A 20,962-nucleotide genomic window follows, 5' to 3' on the forward strand; every position below is an offset into this window, starting at 1 on the left:
CTAAGGTCAGATGGATAGTAATGATTTCATATTCTTCATCAAGACTTCATATGCTTGTCAAACTAAAAAGGAAAAATTAAAAGATAAATTATATAGCATGTAGAGTCTTAAGAGATAGAGTGTGTCTTCTTTTATGATATAATTCACAAAGAATAGAGTATGAAAATCTTGTAAGTACCATTCATTACATTTTTACTTACCTATATACCTATTTAGCCACCACCTATACCATGATACAGAATATTGTCAATAACCTGGTTGTCTCCCCCCTGCCTCTCTCTTTGATTTCCCCCTACCTCAAATAAAAAGGAGAACAACTATTCTGACTTCTGTCACTTCTCTCTAGTCTTTCTGCTTTTTGAATATCACATAAACAGACTCTTGTTTTGTGTGTGGTTACTTTCATTCAGCATCAAGTCTGTGGGACTCATTTAGTTGTTTCACGTAGCTGTAGTTTTTTTCCGTTTCATCTTATGAATATATTATAAAATGTATCTCTTTTACAGTTGATGGACATTTGGATTATTAACAGGTTTTGGCTATCATGGTTAATGCTGCCATGTCCATCGTTAGATATGTCTTTTGGTGGGTGATAAGGGATATGTATGTTTACTCTAGTAGATCCTATCAAACAGTTTTATAAACCACTAACAAATTTTGAGCATTCCAATTGCTGGTATTGCTAGACATGGTTATTATTTCCCCTTTTCAGTAGATAAGTAGATAATAGTATCTTGTGATAGTTTTAACTTGACTTTACCTGACTCATGATGTTGAGCCACTTTTCATAAGCTTAATGAACCTTTGGATATCCTCTTTATAAAGTGCCTTTTTTTTTTTTTTTTTTTTTTTTTAGTTTTTCGTGGGCTGTTTTTTAATTGATTTTTGGAATTCATTGTAGTTTTTGGATACAAGCACATTTTGAGTATTTGTATTACTGCACATAGTTCCTCATGTCTGTACCTTGGCTTAACACTCTGTTAATATTATTTTTTGATGAATAGTTAATTTTAATTAAGTCTAACTTACCTTTTAATGGTTAATGCTTTATTGAAATTTCTATTTAAGAGCGCTTTGCCTCCTTTAAGCTCCTGAAGATATTTTTCGCTTTTCTTTCAGAGATTTTTGTTTTACTTTTCACATATTAGGTATATGATCCATACAGGATTAATTTTTGTTGATGTTGCAGAGTCAAGGTTCTTTTTTTCCCAGATGTATATCTTACTGTCCCTGCATCATTTCTTGAAAAGACCATTCTGACCCCACAGAACTGTAGTGATGGTTTTACATGAATCAGGTGACTGTATATGTGGGTCGTATAGGGCTCCCTATTCTTTTCCATTCATCTACTTGTTTATTCTTGCTTACAGCTTTACAATTAGTTTTGATGTGTGGAGCTAATAGTAAGACCTCTGACTTTTTCTCCTTCAAGTGTCTCAGGTCATTTAGGTTTTTTGCATTTACATGTAGATTGTCAGTTACCCTGCTTCCTTACCGCCCCCCTCCCCCCGCAAACAAAAGCCCTGCTAGGATCTTGATTGGAATTACATGAATCTGTAGTTTAATTGGGGGAGGATTGATAAAGGAATACTACTGAATTTCTCTATCCACAAATGTGGTATATGCCTCAAATTATTTAAGTTCTAAATATCTCTCAGTAGTGTTTTACAGTTTTCAGTGTAGAGTCTCTTACATTTTTGTGTTAAATTTATTTCTGGGTAGTTCATGTTTTTTGTTCTATTACAAATAGTATTTTTGTCTTGTATGTTAGCTCCAAACACTTAGAAATGCAGTGATATTTATATGTTGACCATCCACAACCTTGCTGAATTCACTTATTCTTTTGGAATGATTTTGGGTTTTCTGTAAACATAATTAAGTCATTTCTGTGAGTAGTAAAGTCTTACTTTTTCTTTCCAATATATTTATATTGATTTTTTTCTTGCTGTATTGCACTGTTTAGAACCTTGAATAACAATATTAAATAGAAGTGGTGGTAAAATAAGTGAATGTTCTTATTTTCAACCTCACATAGAAAACATTTACTGTTTACCAACTGCAAGTTTTTATAGATACATTTATCAGATCAAGGAAGTCCTCTATTCTAAATTGATAAAAGATTTTTTATTTTTTTCATGAATGGATGTTGAATTTTAACAGATCTTGTGAGGGGCATCTGTTAGAATGGTTCTTTTTTTATTATTCTGCTAATGTGGACTGTGTTGACTTTCAAATGCTCAACTAACCTTGCATTCTTAGTAGAAATCTTACTTGGTTTTCCTGGCTATGATGTATTACTCCTTTTATATATTGCTGGAGTTGATTTGTTAATGTCTTTTTAGAGGATTTTTAATACCTATATTCAGGAGAGAATGGCTTATTTTTCATTCTTATGAGGTCTGTGTTAGGTTTTGGCATCTATGTTGTTAATTCTCCTTTATTTTCTGAAAGAGTTTGTATGAGAGTGACATTTATTTCTTTAATGTTTGGAAGAATTCACCATTGAAGCCACTTGGGCTAAGGATTTTTTTTTTTTTTTTTTTTTTAATTGCTGGTTAAATTTCTTTTCACTTCTTTAGCATTCATGAGCTATAGGAAATTTGTCCAGCACATCTCAATTTCATGTTTATTGGCATAAAGTTGTTCATGATATCCTCTTTAATGTATCATGGGGGCGCCTGAGCGGCTCAGTTTGTTAAGCTGACTTTGGCTCAGGTCATGATCTTATGGTTCGTGAGTTTGAGCCCCATGTTGGGCTCTGTGCTGACAACTCAGAGCCTGGAGCCTGCATCAGGTTCTGTGTCTCCCTTTCTCTTTCTGCCCCTTCCCTGCTCTCTCACACTCTGTCTCTCTCACAAAAATAAATAAACATTAAAATTTTTTTTTCACTGTTTATATAATCTGTAATGCTTTTTTTTCCGTTTTCATTCTTACATTGGTAATTTGTTTTCTGAATTTTTTCTTGATAAACAATTTTGTTAACTTGTCAAAGAACCAACTTTTTGGTTTGATTTTCTTCATTATATTTTCTTTACACATTATTGATTTCTTTTATTTTTTATTTTCTTTACGTTCTTTGCATTTTGGTTTTTTTTTTTTTTTTTTTTTTTTTTTTTTTACCTAGCTTCTTGACAGAGAAACTTACAGATTTTCTGTCTTTCTCCAATATATATATGCATCCCCCAGGACTTTATGTAGTGTTTTCATTGTCATTTATTTGAATATGTTTTCTAATTTCCATTGGGATTTCTTCTTTGATCCATGTTTTTTTCTGAAGCATGTTGCAAAATTTCTAATATGGGAGAGGATGAATTTTTTAGTTATTTCTCTGTTACTCTTTAATTTCACTTAATCAGTAAACTGTATGATTTTAGTTCTTTAGTTATATGGTTGGATTTGGTAAATATTGCATACACATTGTCACTTAATGTATATACTGTGGTTACTGAATGTAGTCTTCTCAATATGTCACTTAAGTCGAGCTAATTAATTATGTTTAAATCTTCTATGTCCTTATTGAACGTTTTGTGTTTCTTTAACCATTGCTAAGATAGGTGTACTAAAAATCTCCAACTCTGATTCTGCATTTGACTATTTTTCATTTCTGTCAACTTTTGCTGCATAAAATCTATGTTATTAGGTAAATACAAATGTAGGAGTGTTATATCTTCCAATTAATTGATTCTTATTATGAAACAGCCCCCTTTGTCTCTAATATTTCTTGTCTTAAAGTCTACTTTATTAATACAACTATACAAACTTCTTTTTGATTAGCATTTACATGATATGTCTGTTTTCATAGTCCATTTTGATTTTGTTCTTGACTTGCCATCTCAGAAAACTCTTTAAGACTGTCAAGTCAGGGGCACCTGGGTGGCTTAGTTGGTTAAAGCATCCGACTCTTGATTTCTTATCAAGTCATGATCTCATGGTTCTTGAGATTAAGCTGCACATTGGGCTCTGTGATGACAGCATGGAGCCAGCTTGGGATTCTCTCTCTCCCTCTCTCCTTGCCCTTCCCCTGCTCACACTCTCTCTTTCTCTGTCTCAAAATAAGTAGATACGCATTTATATTTAAAAAAAAACGACTTTCCAGTGATGTGGCTAGTAAGCTCTTGCTGATAGAATGGGCAAGATGGCTACTCCTTTCTTGACCTGTGATTTTTGTTTTTTGGGGGCACAAAATTTAGCAATAATGAAATAAAAAATTAACTTTATCAATGTGTATTGACTTTGTTGGAAGTAGAGTAGCAGGCTATGTACTAAATTGAAATCTTTTTGGTTCTTTTCTCTTTATGTTCCTCAGTGGCTGGCACACGTGTATCAGTGCCAAGGAATGATGGGTGCTGCAGAGATGTGTTATAGAAAGAGTCTACAAGTAGCATCCCAGCAGGGCAGTTGGAGTGGGAAGCTGTCAAGTCTGCTGAGACTAGCTCTACTTGCTTTAAAAGCCTGCATGGTAAGATCATGTTATAATCATGAAAAATTGATTCATTTATTTTTAAGATGATCGTGCTTTCTCTCAAGTTCCTGTTGTTTTGTCACCTTCTCGTGAGGCCTCCTTATAGACTTTGTATTTGGGCTTTTGATGGAAATAATAGCAATGTAAATCCATAGACTCCAGCAGAACAGTGTCATTGTTTGGGGAAGAAAAGAAACAAAGATTGAAATTAAAAAGTTGAATTAAGGCAGAATATACATTTTTATTTCTTGTTGATAAGTTAGAATTAACCCAGCTACTCATCTGTGACAAAGGTGGCAATAATTAACATTTCAGCCCATTTCTCAGTTCAATTTAACATTCTGTAAGAGGATTTCTAGTAAGTTTTGATTTGACATCAGATTTTTGATACAAAGATAGGTACATTAATCTGTAAGTCCTCTGTACTAGTATGGAAAACTCCTTAGATAAATGTTTAAGTGTGTGTGTGCTTTGGGGGGAAAACTGCAGAACAGTGTATATGATATCCTAGTTGAGTGTATGTATGTGTGATACATATATTTAAGAATATATATGTCTAAATATGTTGTGTTTGTGTGCACCTGCTTATGGGTACATAGAAAGATATAAAAAGATATAAAATTAATGAGGGGCATCTGGGTGGCTCAGTTGGTTAAGCTTTCGAGTCTTGATTTCGACTCAGGTCATGATCCCAAGGTCAAAGGATCCAGCCCCACATGGGGCTCTGCACTGAGCATGGAGCTTGCTTATGATTCTCTCTCCCCCTCCCCGCTCTGCCCCTCTCCATCCCTAGCTCTCTAGCTGTCTAAAATAAAAAAATAAATAAAATAATAATTAAAAAAAGAAAAATAATGACAGTTACTTTGGAGAATAGCACTGGGGGTTTTTAAAGGATGATAGAGAAGACGTTTTCATTTTATATCCTTTGATAGTATTTGAATTTTTATCATATAATGTTGCTTCTGTAATTAAAAGATAAACTGACGTTCTTTGTTTTACATGGTTAGAAGAAATTGTCCTAGATAGGCCTGAATTAATTCATGCTTTTGTCATAGCAATCCATTGCCAATGTTATTTGCTTGCTTTAACTAAGCTTTCTGATAAAGATATATAAGGATTAGGAAATGTTTTCAGCTTTGGTGAGATGATTACAGAGCACATTTAAGAGCTCCTTAGGTCGGTGGCCATGTTTTGTTCATCTTTGCATCCTTGCTTTACCACCCTGCCTTGTACATAGGAGCTCTTCAATAAATGGTTTTTGAATGAATGTGTACATAATAATGGTTGTCAAATTTGTGCTGATTTGGGTGAAAAAAAATGGTAGTTAATTGTAGACCATCAAATATTTTGTTTTGTTACATATTTATATTTAACAAATATCTTTGTGACATTGATAGCTGTGTGCTATGGAAGCCACACTTAGTACTCATAAGTCTCTTGTATATGTGAACTGGAAAAGTAGAAAGTCTTTTAGTCTAACATTATTTGTTAGTTAATAAATATTTTTATTTGGGGGGAGGGTGTTTTTTTTTTTTTGCCTGTTCTTAATGCTGGGAAATTAAATCTGACCTGGAATAAAACAATAGGAATAACAATAGCAAACATTATAGCACTTAGCCTGTGCTAGATACTGTTACAGTGATTTACACATATTAGTTTATTTAATATTTACAATAATCCTGTTTTACAGTTGAGGAAATTAGCTTGCAGTTTAGTAATACCCAAATACACCCTATCTCTTCTACTCCCCCTCCCCCCAACCACAAAAAGTATTTTCTCTAGTAGCTTTGGTTCTGGTTCTACCATGTATTCCTTGTGGAAACTTCAGCCAATTAAACTATTTAGAGTCTTTTTTTTTTTTTTTTTTTTTTGGAGTAGTAGTAGTAAAGATGATAATACTACTTTGCCTTCTTATAGGGTTAAATATCAAGTAGAATAACATTTACAAATGCCCTTATAACACTACTCAAATCTAACCTGTTCTTATTATAATATTTGACACTGAACATTTATTGTAAAAGAATATAAGAGGGGCAGCTGGGTGGCTCAGTCGGTTAAGCATCAGACTTTGGCTCAGGTCATGATCTTGGGGTTTGTGAGTTCGAGCCCCACGTTGGGCTCTGTGCTGACAGCTCAGAGCCTGGAGCCTGCTTTGGATTCTGTGCTCCCTCTCTCTCTACCCCTCTCCCACTCACACTCTGTCTCTCTCTCAAAAATAAACATTAAAAAAAAAAAGAATATAAGAGATGCCACATTTCTATGGTAAACAGCTGGTACAAGGCATGACTATATTAAAATTACACTTTTATGAGAGGCTACTGAATGTGTGATAATATATGGATAGGATATTAAACTCAGGTTCGGCTAAGATGCTAAGTATCAGATTTCAGAGATAACAGATTCCAAAGTAAGATATAAAATCAAGGTACAGACTTCCGCAGTAAGTAGAAGATTAACCTATAAGGAAGCTATAAATGAATTAGAAGTTAGAGAAGGAATATGGAGAAATTTTTTTGGAGAGCGCTTACCTCCCCCATCTTGATGGCACATTTCCATACACAGATGCCCACAAAGGTGAGGAAGGGAGAGTGTATATTTTTTGCTTTCAATCTATACACAATTGGGTTTCATCCTCTAGAGTAACTGATTATGGGATAAAAATAAGAGTGAAAAAAAAAAAAGTAAAACAAATCAGTAAGTAAAAATAAAAAAGAACAAAAACAAAAAAGAATCTTTTTGATTTCTGCCAAAGAAAGGAAGGTTTTGATGTATGGCCTCTGAGATCCTGGAGGCATATGTCTAGTAGCATATAGACAGGTATCTGACATAACCTCAGAAGCTGTGGCTCTCCACTTGGTGTCTTAGGACAGAAAAAAAAAGTGCTTTGGAAAGTATGTGCCCTGGCAGAGAGTGGTCAGTGGTGGGTGTATCCCAAAGGTGGGTAGCAATATACGCTCGGGTACAAGACAGAGGGAGTGAAGGAGAATTCCTGTGACATGGGATTGGCAACACTCCTGGAATTTGTTGGAGCCGGGAATGAGTGGTCCAGCGTCAAAGTGGATTGGCGTAGGAATTCTCTTAAATCCAATCCAGTAGGGCTACCTAGAAGAGTGATGGGGTTTCAGTACAAAAGAAACGAGAGGTCTCAAGATTGCTTTGAGGATGTGGAGAGTGAGTGAAATAGAGTATATTCATCTAGTGGAACTGTGGATGAACAGGACTGCTTCACAGGTGTGCATTCTGTGCAGTTGCTCAGGGCTCCACTCTTGCTTTAATCCTTGTAGTCGCCATCTTGAAATTCTTAATTATTTTTGAACAAAGGACCATACATTTTTGCAGTGATTTTGCCCTGGGCTCCACAGAGTACATAGCTGGTCCTGCAGATAAGACACTACCCATGAAGTTAGGATAAAGCCAGGAAAGTCTGGATGAGAAAAAGAGATTTAAATATCTGTCAGGCCTAGAAATATCATCTTACAGTGACACCAGTCAAATACAGACTTCTAGTATTTCAGTAGCAGTTTGAAACTGCAATTAACAAGAAAAGGTAGGAGTATTGGGAGAAAGAACAGGCCAGCTGCTGCTACCTGTAACCATATCCAGTCTGGGAGCTGTGGTGGGATCGGGTGCAAACCGTACCTTTAAATGAAGATTGAAATACTGAAAAGAAGAGGATATTCTAATTAAGATTATTTGTGATGACTGTAAGAAAAATGGATATCAGAGTCATGGAACCTGCTATAATTTCTATCCAGGGAGAGAGGAAAAGTGCTTTCTCATATAATCAGTTTTAAAGACACAATGGAAGTCAAAAGTGTGCATTCTACTATTTAATATACCAGTTACGCATAGAAACTTTTTCCTTCTATAATAATCTTTGGGCTAACTTTACAGAATATTTTATGAGAGTACATTATAAAAGTAACCAGTAAACGTTTTGTATTACTGGTTTCTAAAATATATCAGGGATTAAGTTTGTTAGTTTGGGCTTTGCCTTATTTTCTTTGCCAGATGTATCCAATGGTTCATTGCTCCCATCTTTATAGAAGGTGCCTTACTACCTCTGTCCTCTGTTTTCAGATTTATTGTCTTTATAGCTTCCTCTTCCTTGATTACACTAATGTACTGCATGCACTGTTTATTGTCCTAACATTAAAACATTTTTTTATACTTTAGTGTTTGAAATGGACCATGTATTGACTCATTCTATTGCCTTTATTAAAATGTGTATTCTAGATGCCTGTAATTATGAAATCTTAGTTAAAGTCTAAGGGTTTTTTAATTATTTAATATTATTTTCTTAATTTTTTTTTTATTTTTAAAAATTTACATCCAAATTAGCATATAGTGCAACAATGATTTCAGGAGTAGATTCCTTAGTGCCCCTTACCCATTTAGCCCATCCCCCCTCCCACAACCCCTCCAGTAACCCTCAGTTTGTTCTCCATATTTATGAATCTCTTATGTTTTGTCCCCCTCCCTGTTTTTGTATTATTTTTGTTTCCCTTCCCTTATGTTCATCTGTTTTGTCTCTTAAAGTCCTCATATGAGTGAAGTCATGTGATTTTTGTCTTTCTCTGACTAATTTCACTTAGCATAATACCCTCCAATTCCATCTCCATAGGTGCAAATGGCAAGATTTCATTCTTTTTGATTGCCGAGTAATACTCCATTGTGTGTGTGTGTGTGTGTGTGTGTATACCACCTCTTCTTTATTCATTCATCCATCGATGGACATTTTGGCTCTTCCCATACTTTGGCTATTGTTGATAGTGCTACTATAAACACGGGGGTGCATGTGTCCCTTCGAAACAGCACACCTGTATCCCTTGGATAAATGCCTAGTAGTGCAATTGCTGGGGCATACAGTAGGTCTATTTTTAGTTTCTTGAGGAACCTCCATACTGTTTTCCAATGCACCAGCTTGCATTGCCACCAACAATGCAAAAGAGATCCTCTTTCTCCACATCCTCACCAACATCTGTTGTTGCCTGAGTTATTAATGTAGCCATTCTGACAGGTGTAAGGTGGTATCTCATGGTGGTTTTGATTTGTATTTCCCTGATGGTGAGAGACGTTGAGCATTTTTTCATGTGTCGGTTGGCCATCGGGATGTCTTCTTTGGAGAAGTGTTTCTTCATGTCTTTAGCCCATTTCTTCACTGGATTATTTGTTTTTTTGGGTGTTGAGTTTGATAAGTTCTTTATAGATTTTGGATACAGTCTCAGGTTTTTAATAAAGATTTTAAGTGTGTATTTTTTTCCTTCTAACATAATTCAGCAGACTGTTCACCATATTTAACTCCAGTTATTGTTCCTTAGGAAATACTTATCTATTATTTCTGAATCAGCCCATATTGTAAGACACTAAAGTTTGCCTTAACATTTTCCTTATAAGGTGAAATTCTTTTAAAAAAGTTCTCAGTATTGATGAGTTCAATTTAATTCATTGTACTTTGTACCTTTTTTCTGTGTTGGGATTTTATTAAAATATTTTATTTTAGTCTTTTCTTTCTCCTTAGATAATTTTTGAATGTGGGACTTTATCACTACCTGTTGAAGTCATGTTAAATTGAGTTTTGTATATTTGGTAAACAAGAGGCTTAGTAACTGATAGATTTTATTCACCTATATAGCAGAATAGTGCATTTTGTTTTAATAAATATTTTAGTGTGTTTTAAGTGATGTCTCCTCTTTGAAACCTTTCTTTATTCCAGTCTGCCCTGTTCTGTAGCTATTTAAGGACAGAAATCAGATCTTAATCATTTTGTAGAATCATGGTCCCTGTAGCATTTACATGGTGACTTGGACAAGTAGGCATTCAATAAATGAGAGTTGAATTGCATCCTTTTAAGGTAAACATCCGGAAAGCTTTGATTTAATATGTGTCTTATATTTTCGCAGGCTAATATTCCCAATAATCACTGGTCATCTTTGGTTCAAGAAGCTACAACTGAGGCCTTGAAACTTTGCTTTTGTCCATTGGCTGTCTTTTTACAAGCTTTGTTACAGTTCAACCGCAAAATGGGGGCAAGGTATGAAAAATCGTTGTTCCCTTTTTTTCTTGGAAATGTTTCTTCACTTTCAGTCCTTCTAGGAAACAGATTTAAAGTTAGTCTAACAAACTTGGTGTTATTCATATATTCGTTACTACTTTGGGAAAGGTGTTCTAGTACCATATAAAGAAAATAAAGTCTTACATTTGTTTTACAAAAAATAGTTTGGTACATACAGTATGAGAGGTTGGGCATGACAGGATTTCAAGTAAAGAAGGGCTAGGAGTTTTGCTGTCTTAGGATGCACCAACATTGTAATGTGGATTCTAGAAACCAAAAAGACCCAAGTTCAAGGCTAGATTGACCCAAGTTCATGCAAGGCAATAAGCTATGAAAAACTAATGAATATTTAAAAGATAGAGACATGTTATAATAGTGTGGTTCTTATATCTAGAAAAGCTCGAAGCTTCTGAGATTAAAATATAATAATTTTGGGGGCGCCTGGGTGGCGCAGTCGGTTAAGCGTCCGACTTCAGCCAGGTCATGATCTCGCGGTCTGTGAGTTCGAGCCCCGCGTCAGGCTCTGGGCTGATGGCTCAGAGCCTGGAGCCTGTTTCCAATTCTGTGTCTCCCTCTCTCTCTGCCCCTTGCCCGTTCATACTCTGTCTCTCTCTGTCCCAAAAATAAATAAACGTTGAAAAAAATTTAAAAAAAGAATATAATAATTTTGGTGATCTTTTTATTGGAGGGTATGGATGGGGTCAGAAATAAATTTGAAGAAAACTACTTAAAAGTCCATGTGGATGAAAAAACAAGCAAGAATATTTTGAAATTCTGAGAATAATATCTCTCTCTAATGGATATCACACATAATACAAAGCAACTGTAGGTAAGACAGCCATTTAGGAGCATACGTTACTAGAACAAGATAGGTAGTGAAGATATAGAGCTTCATCATATAAATATGCGGCAAAGGGCACATCAACATCCCAAAATAGGAGTGAAGGAAGAACTAAGACTAATGGCTCATCACCAGTTCCAGCATCATTTATGATTTATTCTTGGTCATTTTTTTGTATGGCAAATTTCACCAAGAAATGTTTGAGCCTATAATTTATACTTCCTCATGAACTCTTTCTGCTGAAGCTCAGTGTAGATTACTTAAAGGCCTTAGTCTCCACCTGCCTGTAATCTGTTAGCACATCCCACAACGTGATCACCACCAAAAATCAGCCCGAATCAGCACAGATTCAAAGAAAAAAGTGTGTGCCTATTATATGGTGATTTCTATGTAGAAGCATCTTCAAGACAGGTTCTTTACCTTCTACCTCAAACCAGTTACTTCTTATAAGATCCTCCTATTCAAAACTTCTGAAGTTACAATTTGTGTTGTTTCTACAAATACGGAAGTCTTTGGAGTCACAGATGCTAGTAAATTAGGAAGGAAAAACTTAGAACACAACTGTAAACCACCCTGTTCTATTATATGTGTTCACATATTGTATACGTCCTTTTAAAGCATATACTAAAAAGCCTGATATAATACACTTTTAGTCTTGTGTAAATTATCTTTGTATTTTTTATGGACTTAATTGTTTTCCATCTGTTTTCAAAAAAAATTAGAGGTATGCTCTAATCAGAAGTGCTCATAAAATAGGAGCCTTTCCCCTCTTCTATTTGGAATGAGCCATACTTTTCTTATATGCAAAGTGGGAATAGTAACAGCAACCTAACCTTACAAGTTGAATATATTAAATGTGACCACATGTGTAAACCACTTAGCATAGTATCCAACATGTAATAAACACTAAATAAATGTTAGCTATTATTATTACCTTTATTCTATGAAAAAAATCATGAAGTAATCAGTACCATGTGTGCAAAAGAATGAGAAAGATAATATGTGTGAGACTAGTACATGAAATATCTTGTGTTAATTTAGATGCTTTGAACTCTTTTTCAGAGAGACACGGCGACTTTTGGAAAGAGTGGTGTATCATCAACAGGGGTTTCCCAAGTCTATTGTATCAACTGCACGTTGGTACCTGCTGAGACACTTACATGCCAAAAATGACTACGAACTTATTGATGTAAGGCATTAATTTTATTCACAATATTTCATTTCGGACCTTTGTTGGAGGAGGGGTGAGGGTTCCTGTCCTGGGCGTTTTAGGCTATTGAGCAACATCCCTAACCACCCTAAACGGTAGATGCCAGTAACACTGCCTTCCTCCCTTTACCCAACTTGTGACAACTAAAAATATCTTTAGAAATGCCAGATGATACCAGTAATTGCCCCTCGTTGAGAGCCACTGATTTAACCTGTAGGAAATAGATTCTCCTAATGTGTCATGCAGAATAAGAAAGTATTGATGAAGGTGCTAGGTGCTAGTTATAGTATTTTTTATAAGCATTGCACTGGAGGCAAATAGGGTAAGTTTGAACGTAGCAGAATTTAATGGGATCTTCATATTATCTTAGGAAATATTATTTTACTTCTTGTTTTTTCTGTAAGATACATGTGACAGTTTCTACTCCTCATAGCATGGCACTAGTATCTAAATGTATAAACATATTTGTTTGTATATCTAAAATTCTTTTTAAAAAGGTAGAGTATAATAAATAAATAAATAAATAAATAAATAAATAAATAAGGGGGCACCTGGGTGGCTCAGTCGGTTAAGCATCCGACTTCAGCTCAGGTCATGATCTCACGGTTCGTGGGTTCGAGCCCCTTGTCAGGCTCTGTGCTGACAGCTCAGAGACTGGAGCCTGCTTCAGATTCTGTGTTTCACTCTGTCTCTGCCCCTCCCCTGCTCACACTCTGTCTCTCAAAAATGAATAAATGTTAAGAAAAAAAAGGTAGAGTATATAAAAACATACATTGTTTTCTCATAACTTGAGCCTGTAATTTACAAAATACAATGAGTATAAATGAGAAGCTTTTTAAGTACTTACAGCATTTGAAATACTGTTTGCCTTTCAGTGAAACTTATAATCTTAAAGAAATATTAATAAAAACAATGCTTGGAGAAGCACATTATAATTTTCCTATTGCAAAGCAAAAAGGTAGAACTTGTATGAATGCTGGGAATTCTCCATGATGTTCTTGTATTTCTAAACATCCTGTGAGCAGATGGCCTGACTGCTCTTTGTTCCAGACCATCTTTTCAAGGATGTTTTTATAGTGACAGCCTTGGGAGACTGACATAAGTGTCTTCCTCCAGACCAGAGGTTAGGCCTATTTATTGCCCATCATAAAAGATTCAAGTCTCGGGATGTGTGGGTGGCTCAGTCGGTTAAGCTTCTGACTCTTGATTTCGGCTCAGGTCATGATCTCATGGTCATGAGACTGAGCCCCATGTTGGACTCTGCACGGAGCCTGCTTGGGATTCTCTCCCTCCCTGTCTCTCTCTCTCTCTGTCCCTTCCCTGCTCATGTTCTTTCTGTCTCTCTCAAAATAAATAAACATTAAAAAAATTAATAACAAAAATAAAAGATTCAAGTCTCCTAGTCTCAGGGTTTTTTTCTTGTAATGTGATCCAGTATGTATGTGGGAAACTATGTGCATCCCTACATGTCACCCCTGTGAGTCTTAGGGGCTAAGGGAAACAAATGTAAATGTCTTGATGTTCATGCGGTTTATTGTACCATGATTGATAAAAACTTTTGACCCAGGAGAGCCATGTCTTTTGGCAGTATCCAAGGCTAACTTGTTAGCTTGCAAGTAGAGCAAAATCTCAAACCCTTCACAGTGTTTGAAAACGGAACAACCAAAAGTTTTAGTAGTCAAATGAACAACTGAAATTAAATCTTCTAGTTTGTAGAATTGGTGAAAACATTGCAAAGTTTCTTGATAGAGCCTAGAATCTAGAACCTCGATTCTAAACTGTAGTTTTAAAGGAGAGGAATATCACTTGCACGGTTCTGTGTATAAAATGGTCTTTTTGGGTAAGGGATTAGAGATGACAGCATTGTGAACAAAACCACCAAACGAAACCTTCAGTTTTATACAGCGCTGACAATGGTAACAATCACAATGTTGCATCTTTACTAATTGAGCATTTGAATAAATTGTGCTTATCTTTGATGTTGGCTTTGGCTGAACAATTTATTTCAGCAAAAATGACTGGAAGGATTGCACGTAGTCCCTTTTTCCTGTGTTGTTTGATATTGCCTGCTGCCTTTTGGCATACTTGGCTTCCATGGATTTAATTATAGTTATTGTGAATAAACAAAATACTAATATTTCTGTATGTGATTTCCCGTAGGTGCTGGTAAACAATGCCAAAACTCATGGAGATACAAGAGCATTGGAATTGAATCAGAAATTGTCCTCACAGTAACAGTGCATTATTTTATAGTAAACAAAGAAAAAGCTGTTAGAAAGAATGAATCAATGAATCAAAACTTTTCCCCAAAGCAACATTTAAAAAACAAAACAAACAAACAAACAAAAAAACAGTTATAATCATCCATTCCTATTTTGAATCTGAAGACATTTAAGTTCTTAAGCTAGGGATTTAATTTTCTGAAAGCTCTTAATGTAACTTTAATTTGAAAAATATCTTTGATTTTGAGAAATCCATAATGAAAGGAAAAAACAGGATTCCCTTAGGTGGTCATCAGTAATTTGTAAACCATTCTTTTCTCCATCTTGCATTAGGCACAATAGGATATTTTTTGTACCCCTCTACAATAAAGCCTTAATAGCCATTTTCCAAATAATATGCAAAAGCAGATTAGCACAACGCTGAATTTTATTTGTTAAAAAGTAAATTCAAAGATGTAATTCCTTCTGTGACCTCTGGAGTTCAGCAGACCAATTCATCATCACATCTAAATAATCTTACAGTCTGTTTTACTAGTGGCTCATCTCAGATTCTGTTGAAGAAGCATAATGTAAATGTTGGTGAGTCTTAGACTCCATTGGATATGTTTGTGTAATTCAGAGCACTCAGGTGTATGGCTGCATTAAAAAAATTAATGGAGAATTTTGGAAAACAATGCTGACAGTGTTTAATCGATCATGCAGTTCCTTCAATTATGATGAAAAGACTTGAAGTTTCTGAAATGAAAAAAAACCTAGTGTCTTATTTTCTTTATTAAAATCAGATATAATTTCTAAGTTTCAAATTTTAAAACTTGAAAGCACATTTACCTATTTTATTTTTTCAGAAAACCTTTTATATATCTGAAGAAGCTGTATGTTGCTTACTTTGGATTTGTGGTTTTAAAAGGTTTCAGACATTTACATATATTATTTGTTTTATGAAAATGTGTGGTTGTACAATTCATGTGTGTAGTTTTTTTAAGTCAGCTTTGTGTGTTATTTTGTGAGATAATATAAATTGACAATGTTCTGTAATTAAATTTTACTCCAAAGGTTAATCTAATCTATTGAACTGATTGTAATTTGATGAATTCCCAAATTTAGCTAAGTATTCTCATTATTCAGACCTATGCAATCAGAATCTTTAAGGAGAAGGGCCTAGGACTCTGCATTATAAAGGCATGCCTAAGAGATTCTAATGTTCATTCAGGTTTCGAACCACTGGATTACTGCAATGATGATTCTTCCCTTTACTTTTTCTTTAATAGGATCAGGCACTTGCCAGTCTCTGCTCATCTCTTCTTTACCCTAACAACCGATGATTGAGTGCTTTTAACAGCCTGGCCCACAGACTTAGCCAGAGGTGAGCACGAGATGATCTCTGGTGCCCATGCCCTCTTGCTTCCTCTGGAAAGTACTTTAGCCCTTATCCCAGAATGGGCTGGGTCCATCTGCTTAAATGCTTAGAAGTCATTTCTTGTTTTCTATCCACTTTCTGGGGTGTCACTTGCTTCACAAGGTTACTTTCATCTACAGGGTGGATTTGGTCAGCCTTTCCTCCAGGCCTGTGACCTTTTGACTAAGTGACCTTTTGACTAAGTTGCCTAGTTCTGGCCTTCAGTGACCTCAGACCCAGGTTTTCTAGAATGGAAGGTTCAAAAAGATGATAGTTAATACCATCTCAGGTAATTCTTTTTGCATGGATGTATACACATCCTCTCTTTTGTTACCTTCCCTTCAGGTTACTGCCCAGTTATCGTGAGGCTCAAATAATAAATGTATGATTTTTATAGCGCTTACTTCATACCAGACCTATGCTAAATGTTTTAACATTGTCATGTAATCCTAGTAAGTAAAGGAGAATAGTGCTAAACAGCATGCTCAAAGCAAAGAAAACCTGAAATGGAATCAGTGTTATCAGAGTCTAGGAACTTTAAGGTAGCTGGAATTTCCCTTCATTTTATATGTAAGTTTAGAGAAATTACATAAAAAGTTATTTCCTGAAATGTCAATATTTAGCATTCATAGTGTTTCATTATTTGAGAATTATAGTGCATTTGCTGCTAATTTTTATCTACCATTTGGCTATTGTTTAATTAGGTGTTTATAGACCAGCTTGGTATCTGGTGATCATTTTCTGTGGAAAAAATATATTTTGGCTTATAATTAAACTTTCGAAACACAATCTATTTGTTTGAGATCACTTGTCATATTTCTAGAAATGTCCCTTGCATTAATTTCTAGTCAGGATAAAAAATATAAACTTTAGTTTAAAATGCTGTACTCTTTCTTCACTTTACAAAATGAGTTGACAAACTTCCTTTAACTTAGGAATCTACACAGAACAGAATTGGACAGGGGATTAAAAGATACAGTTATCTAAACTAACATGAAACATTAGATGAACATTAAGTAATATTATTGATATGTAATATATGAATATGAAAACCTACATGTTTGGTTGCTTCATAGAACATTCGATACTTGTTTTGGGACGTTTTATACGGACACAAAAATGAAGTATATTTAATGTATGAGTGAGAAGGGCTTGTAGATCTATTCCCATTTTTGCACACTTTAAAAAATGTGGAAACTGTTTTGGCAAAGTTGACCCTTGTCTCTCTACAGGTCTTCTTTCTTCCACTTCAGTTGCTAGTGGATAGAAAGCTTCTCAGACTCCCATGTTACTTGTTACAAGGTGTAGCATGCAGCTGTTGGTTGTAAACTGACCGTCAATTTCAGGAGAGGTCTTTTTGTTTTATTGTGTTTTCCATTAGAAAAATATATTTGTGTATCAGATACAAGTACAGTAGTCTTCCCATATATTTGTTTTTTAAGACTTTTTATACAGAGAAGGTAAAAAGTCAGAAAATGTCCTTATTTAGAGTTTATTTTTGGTTTAGCAAATAGAGTCACTTAAGACCTATTGCACTGAAAGCCCATTCAATGTGTCTAGCTGTCCCTTTGCCATATAATAATGGGTTTTTCCTCTTTTTGGCTGATTAGAATAGGAACTTTTTGGATAGCAGTGTTTTAAAACCCTATACAACTATAATTTTTAAAATGAATGCTAAATTGTATTTAGACCTCAAAATGCTTTGGAGAAACTTAAGAATAGGGTCTCTTTAACAAACAGCTCTTATGAAACATTTTAAATTCTTTTTTTTTTTTCTATTTTGGACTTAGAATTGAAAATACCTATTTGTTTTAGTGAAGGGAAATGATGCCAGGAGAGGGATAATTAAAATTGGAGTATCCCATGAAAATTGGGTTTCATATGACATCACTCCAGTGTTGAAATAATTTTCATGCCATGATCTCTCCTGAGTTTGAATCAGTACAAAAGTTCATTTGGGCTACATACTTCCCCTGTATATAGTACCTATCATAAGAAACATTTAAATTACATGAATTTTTCTGGAAGATGGATAATAAAAAAATGTTTATCTTGCTGTTTCTGCTTATATGTAGGCAGAATAATGGTCCCCAAAGGTGTCATGCCCTAATCACCAGAACTTGTGAATATGTGGTAAAGGGGCTATGCAAATGTGCTTGAGGGTATAGACCTTGAGACAGAGAGATTATATTGGATTATTGAGTGGACCCAGTTTAATCACAGAAGTCCTTAAAAGTGGAGAGCCTTTCAAAGAATGACAATGGAAGGTCAGAGATTCAACATTACTGGCTTTGAAGATGGAGGAAGGTGAGTCCATCCTTGGACTAAGGGCAGGCTCTAGAAACTGGAAGAAGCAAGGAAACTTTCTCCAGTGGAGTTCCCAGAAAGGGATGCAGCCCTTCTGGGACCTCGATTGTAACCTGCTGAGACCCGTGTTGGACATGTGACTTACAGAACTGTAAGGAAATAAATTTATGTTGTTTTAAAGCCACTAAGTTTGTGGTAATTTGTTATGACAGCAGAGAAAATTAGTACATTGCCCATTGTGTCTATTGTTAAAATGAATTTGCATTCCTTTGAATCTGAATTTTACTAGATCACTGAAATTGGGGATTACCATCTTAATTGTCATAAAAGGGGTCATCAGATAAAGATGATGAGTTATTAAAAATGGTTACTGTGAAAATATAAACATCATAAGAATTTGACTCAACAATGTGTGGCTGTTTATTTCTATAATAGTTTCTGAACTATTCTCACTCAACATGCTGCTTAGAGTACAGTATCACCAATGTAGCTGACCAGGTACTTCACTCTCATCCTCTTTAAAAGAACTGCATTAAACTATACTCCCAGAACCTCAGTGGTATGTTTCATTCTGGGTTTCACTACTGAATGGGCATGTAACTGGTAAACTTATGTCTTGACCTTTAATTTTTATGTAAATTTGTGAAGTCAGGGCCTTCAGCTAGATTTCTAATGGCAGCAATATGTTACTCTAAGGTCACCAAAGTTTTCCAGTTCCAAAGTGAGCTGGAGCAAAATACTGAAATCAATTGCTTGGTGCAGCACCTGTGAAGCAGCACCTCTGATTTCCACTAAACAGGGGGCCCCTCTTGTGCTTACCAATCTTAGGGTAGAACCCCCCTTCCAAAGAGGCCTCTGAGGTAGAAAAGTAGGTAATCAGTTCCAAGTATTAAGACTGAGCAGGAAAGCAAACCTACGCTCAGAGAATATTTTAATGGAAGCCAGCATCCGTGAATAGTTGAGTGTAATTACATGTGACTTCTATATACCAAATACTTACGCTTCATACAAAAAGAGCACCCGCATTAAATAAAATAAGCACATTGATTATCTGACTCTTAAATAACTTGAGTTTCTAAGACCCTGCCTTTTTAAATGTCATTTCCTCTCCTTTAATCATACAAAATATGGTTGTTGCTTTCTCTGTGAAAAAATATGCCACACAGTTTAATATCATTCAGGAATTTTGGGGGGGAAACCACTATATAGTATTACAAAGTCCTAATCTTAATTCTGTTCAGTAGATCAAGAAATAGTGTGCACATAGTTTTTAGAAAAGGATTATTTGCTGTCTTCAGAAGTTTGGAAATTAGCCTAAAAAGTCAGGTGGTGTGGGAAAAAAAAAAAAAAGATGGTTATAGGTTCTATCTTTGCAGGCAGAGTTGTGTATCTCTGGGCACAAGAGAAAAGCCAGATGGAGCAGAAGATTTTTCGTGTGCAAAGAAGGAAATTAGAGTGAAAATACACTGCTGAGAAGGCAAATTTATATTGTTATAAGCAGCTTCAGTATTTGTTTCTGAATTGCCTGAGGCCAGCCCCGTAGTGCCCCAGAACAAGTGCTATTTATATATGGTTGGAAGGCTTCTCTGTCCAAGGACTAGGCTCAGAATAATTTATTAACTCACTAGAACCAGATTTACAGTAAGCAATGGTGAGTACTTTGTGAACATGGGGAAATATGTAGGCAGCAATAAGATTTTATGCAAGTCACGTAGCTTCTAACGAAGCCAAATAAGATCCAGCATTACAGAGCATCTTGGCACCGTCTTTTGCTTCAGCAGAGGAGCATTCTGTGCTTCTGGGGTGGTGATCATTACCCACCAGGGCTTCAGCAACCAAGGACTTAGAGGCAGGGGTAGATTAAATGATTTGCCAAACTCTTTACACCATTATTACCTCATTTAATTCTCACATCATTTTTTACAGTAGATGCTAATTTTACAGACAAAAAGAAGAAAGAAAGCTCAGCTTTTCTCTATATTCTTAAGCACATAGAATCAGGTTCCCAAGATCGATTCCAACACTACTGTTCAATTTTTTTAACAATTGGTGACACCTCGGGAGAGAGGAGAAAATGGATGATGGGCATTGAGGAGGGCACTTGTTGGGATGAGCGCTGAGTGTTGTAAGCGATGAATCACGGGAACCTACCCCCAAAACCAAGAGCACACTGTATACACTGGACGTTAGCCAACTTGGCAGTAAATTATATTTAAAAAAAGAAATTGGTGACACCTCAAAGACTTGAGGTATGTGTCTTTGCGACTGACACAGTTGCCCTACCAGATAGTATGCTGAGGCTGCCATTTACCTAGTGCCACTATCTGAATTCTAGAAAGAACCTTAGAAGGAATCTCCTCCAAAAGACTAACTTGGCAAACTTATTTTTCCCTTACCTTTATTCACAAATTTAAACCTATGCAATGATAGGGAGTGCTCCACCCTTGTTAGATTTTGAACTTAATAGAA

The 20,962-nt window shown here is 35.4% G+C and overlaps 1 protein-coding gene across 5 annotated transcripts in view; it reads left to right on the forward strand.

The window, feature by feature from the left end:
* The window catches only part of SKIC3 (SKI3 subunit of superkiller complex), an 88,556-nt gene extending 69,659 nt beyond the window's left edge, over positions 1–18,897 (forward strand). For 4 of the 5 annotated variants that reach the window (XM_025923709.2, XM_086695437.1, XM_086695316.1 and 1 more), the window contains 4 exons: positions 4,307–4,459; positions 10,366–10,496; positions 12,421–12,547; positions 14,729–18,897. In XM_025923709.2, coding sequence (XP_025779494.1) covers positions 4,307–4,459; positions 10,366–10,496; positions 12,421–12,547; positions 14,729–14,803 — 486 coding nt within the window. In that variant the 3' untranslated portion in view covers positions 14,804–18,897. The remainder of the gene's footprint in view (positions 1–4,306; positions 4,460–10,365; positions 10,497–12,420; positions 12,548–14,728) is intronic. The other variant, XM_086695357.1, reaches the window with a different exon arrangement.
* The last annotated feature ends 2,065 nt before the right edge of the window (positions 18,898–20,962 follow it).

Source organism: Puma concolor, chromosome A1, assembly GCF_028749965.1.
Source record: "Puma concolor isolate L17-30 chromosome A1, mPumCon1.1.hap2, whole genome shotgun sequence".
In the NCBI taxonomy this organism is placed as follows: Eukaryota; Metazoa; Chordata; class Mammalia; order Carnivora; family Felidae; genus Puma; species Puma concolor.